Source organism: Epinephelus moara, chromosome 7 (genome assembly GCF_006386435.1).
Source record: "Epinephelus moara isolate mb chromosome 7, YSFRI_EMoa_1.0, whole genome shotgun sequence".
NCBI lineage: Eukaryota > Metazoa > Chordata > Actinopteri > Perciformes > Serranidae > Epinephelus > Epinephelus moara.
The window spans coordinates 42,282,806-42,286,070 of record NC_065512.1 but is presented as its reverse complement, the minus strand read 5'-3'; the positions used below and the strand labels follow the sequence as shown (position 1 = coordinate 42,286,070).

General features: G+C 46.1%; 1 protein-coding gene across 2 annotated transcripts in view; it reads right to left on the bottom strand.

Annotated features, from left to right (window-relative positions):
- nmi (N-myc (and STAT) interactor) overlaps positions 1 to 3,265 on the bottom strand; it is a 25,727-nt gene that overhangs the window by 9,908 nt on the left and 12,554 nt on the right. For both annotated transcript variants that reach the window (XM_050049921.1, XM_050049922.1), the window contains exon 7: positions 1,239 to 1,345. In XM_050049921.1, coding sequence (XP_049905878.1) covers positions 1,239 to 1,345 — 107 coding nt within the window. The remainder of the gene's footprint in view (positions 1 to 1,238; positions 1,346 to 3,265) is intronic.

The following is a 3,265-nucleotide window of genomic DNA, read 5'->3' as shown; positions in this document are numbered from 1 at the left end:
TGAGGCAAATTGTGATTTGTGATATTGGGCTTTATAAATAAAATTGATTGATTGATTGATTGATCTATCAAGAGCATCAAGATCTATACAATCAGCACAGTTTCAAGGTGGACACACAAGATTAGTGTCACCAACTCAACCAAATATCTCCCCTTCTGTTCCTGAGATATGACATTGAAATATGGCCTGAAAAGTGTTTTATGCAGAACATTATAATGTCACAGTGAAGTTGACCTTTGACCTTTTGAATATAAAACGTCATTATTTTATCCTACTAGACATTTGTGTGAAGTTCTGTCTGTCCATTGACGCAGAGGCATAAAAAATCAGTTATTTTCCTACAAATACCTGAGGGTGATGACAGAACATTTGTTATCTTGGAAGGACCACACTGAATCTGTCTGCAAAAGGACAAAACTAAGAATTTATTTTTCTCTGCTGCCTTAGGCCTTTTGGGACAGAGTAGAAAAATTCTTCTTTTGTTTTTCACTCCTGTGTGATTATGAGTGTTGTACTGCTCCATCTAATGAAAATCTGCTTAAAGGTTTAAAGTCAAACCCTGGACAAACTCTATGAATCAGCCTAACATAACACATTATACAATATTAAGGCTGGCCAACAACATGGTCTCCGACTCTACTCATGTCCCGAACAGTGAACAGAAATCGTTGCCATCAAATCATTTTAATAAGTTTAGACTGAAGCTCTCATTTGTGCACCAGTCAATTCTAAAACTAAATATGGACCTCAGTCCCAGTTCTTTGATGTTGTTAAATGTTTGGCTCTTTGTTTTCTGTCTTAAATGTTTGTCCTTTTGATATTGCAAATGGAGCTGGTGTGAGGCAAGAAACATTTCAGACTTGATCTGTAATGAGAGTGTCATCATCATCATCATGTGGTTCTATGTAAGCCTGTGCATGCCCTGTTATGGGCTATTTTATCTCTACCATAGGTGCTGCCTGGATTGGCTCATCCTGGCTACTGCACCTGAACTACCTCAGATGAAGACGTCAGCTACTTTATATTACAGCCTATCACAGTAAGTCATGGAGCTTTCTCCTCTTCAAACAGGATGAGTCCTGCCTGCAACGGCTGCGGCTGTCTAGCCAAAACATATTCAACCACTTGTGTGTGTGTGTGTGTGTGTGTGTGTGTGTATGTGTGTGTGTGTGTGTGTGTGTGTGTGTTATGTAGCCATACTGAAAATGAAAAAGCACTGTCACTATATCAAAATGTACCTCAAACTTTACAGCAGGATCCATGGTTATTCTTTTTGGTTTCACATCCAAAGTCATGTTCTCACAAGACACAGTACACTTGGCAATCTTCAGGATCTGCGAGGCCACTGGAAACACAAAACACATAACACATACATAGTTCTTTACATAATATGTACTGCAGAAGAAGTAGATGCAAATTTCTTCAATATGTTAAGTAAGATGACTTTTTAATTTCAATCTCTTAGTTATAACTAGTAGCACCCCCCTTGGCAAGTATCACAGCTTCTAAACACTTTTTTATATCCAGCAAAGAGTCTTGTTTGGGGGATTTTCACCAATTCTTCCTGCAAAAGGCTTCTAGTTCTGTGAGATTCTTAGCCTGTCTTGCATGCACTGCTCTTTTGAGGTCTATCCACAGATTTTTAATGATGTTCAGGTCAGGGGACTGTGTGGGCCATGGCAAAACCTTCAGCTTGCACCTCTGGAGGTAGTCCATAGGGGATTTGGAGGTGTATTTAGGATCACTGTCCTATTGTAGAACTTTTTTACAGATGGTGTGATGTTTGCTTACAGAATTTGCTGGAATATAACTGAATCCATTCTTCCCTCTTCAAGGGAAATGTTCCCTGTGCCACTGGCTGCAACACAAGCCTAAAGCATGACCCGCTTGAGAGTGTCGGCAACTTCAAAAGCCGATCCTTGCTTCTCCTACACTGCGGTGAAGCCCAGAGAGAAGCCCGCTGCAGCTAGCGGTAGCTGGGGAGAGAGGATGGAGGACAGAGTTTCCCCCTCTATTCAGCCAACTCCTCAACTCAGAGGACTGTGGCAGTGAGGACGAAGAGGATGAGCTTAATCTCGATCTCCTCGGCGACGAGAATGAGGAGGATGATGAAGATGCCATCCTTCCCCCGCTCAGTCGTGGCCCAGCAGCTCCCTCAGCGGGGAGGCGCAGCCTTCCTCTGCCCCGCGTGAAGTAGATCTACACGAGGTGTGTAGACGAGCGGCGGCCAGGCTGGCCATAGACTGGCCTGCATCGATGGATGACAAGGGGGAAGAGAGAGATTTATATGTCCCGGCGAGCATGAAGGAGATGAGGAGATACTGGGACAAACCGTTCCGTCACAGGGTCACCGCCAAGGGTTACTCTGGCCTAGATATCGCCAACAGCGAGGCTCTGGGGCTCGCAGATCCCACGGTGGTGGAGCAATCGGTGGCTTATCATCTTCATCCCAGCCGCCGGTCCACTCTCGCCTCGGCCGGACCCACTCTCCCGGGAAAATTGGAGCGCTTCACCGCCTCCATGTACCAGAAAGTGTACAGGTCAGCAGCTCAGTTGGTGAAAAACTTAAATGTGGTCACCCTGCTAACAGCGTATCAGGTGGAGCTATTCCAGGAGATGGGTCACCTGTGGTTGCATCATGGGCCTGGCCGTGGCAGGGGAGAGATCGCTGTGGCTTAATCTCTCCAGCCTGCCGGACCAAGATAAGCAGGTCATAATGGATTCCCCATTTGACCAGTCACGGGCAAAGGGTTTATTTGGGGAGGCTGTAACCTCTATGCAGCAGGCTAGCAACCTGAGAAAGAAGCAGGGGGAGGCTTTCGATCTCTGCCTTCCCCATAAAGCAGCACCTCGCCTACCACCGCCAGCTCGCCCAGGCTTTGCGGCTGTGGCAGCGAGTGTACGCAGCGGGAGATTCAAAGGTCCCCGTTTCCAGACACCTGAGCAGCTGCCGCCTCACCAGCGTGGTGGTCAGAGTCAGAAACAGTGGGGCAAAAAGTTTTGCTACTGCCGCAGCCATCCCCGCTATGAGGCATAACCGCTCCTCTTGCCCGCCGGACGGGAAGAAGAGGCGGTCAACTTAGGAATGGTGGTTATTGGTGGGTTCGGTCAAAAATCTATAAATTGTATTCGGGCTCGGGTCGGATTCGGTCAGCTTTCAGTGAAAATGTAGTGTAAATATAAATAAAATCCTATTGTATGTCCTGTTTATTGCTTGGGGACTGTTATTTACGTGACAACACCTGAACACAACACACACACATTG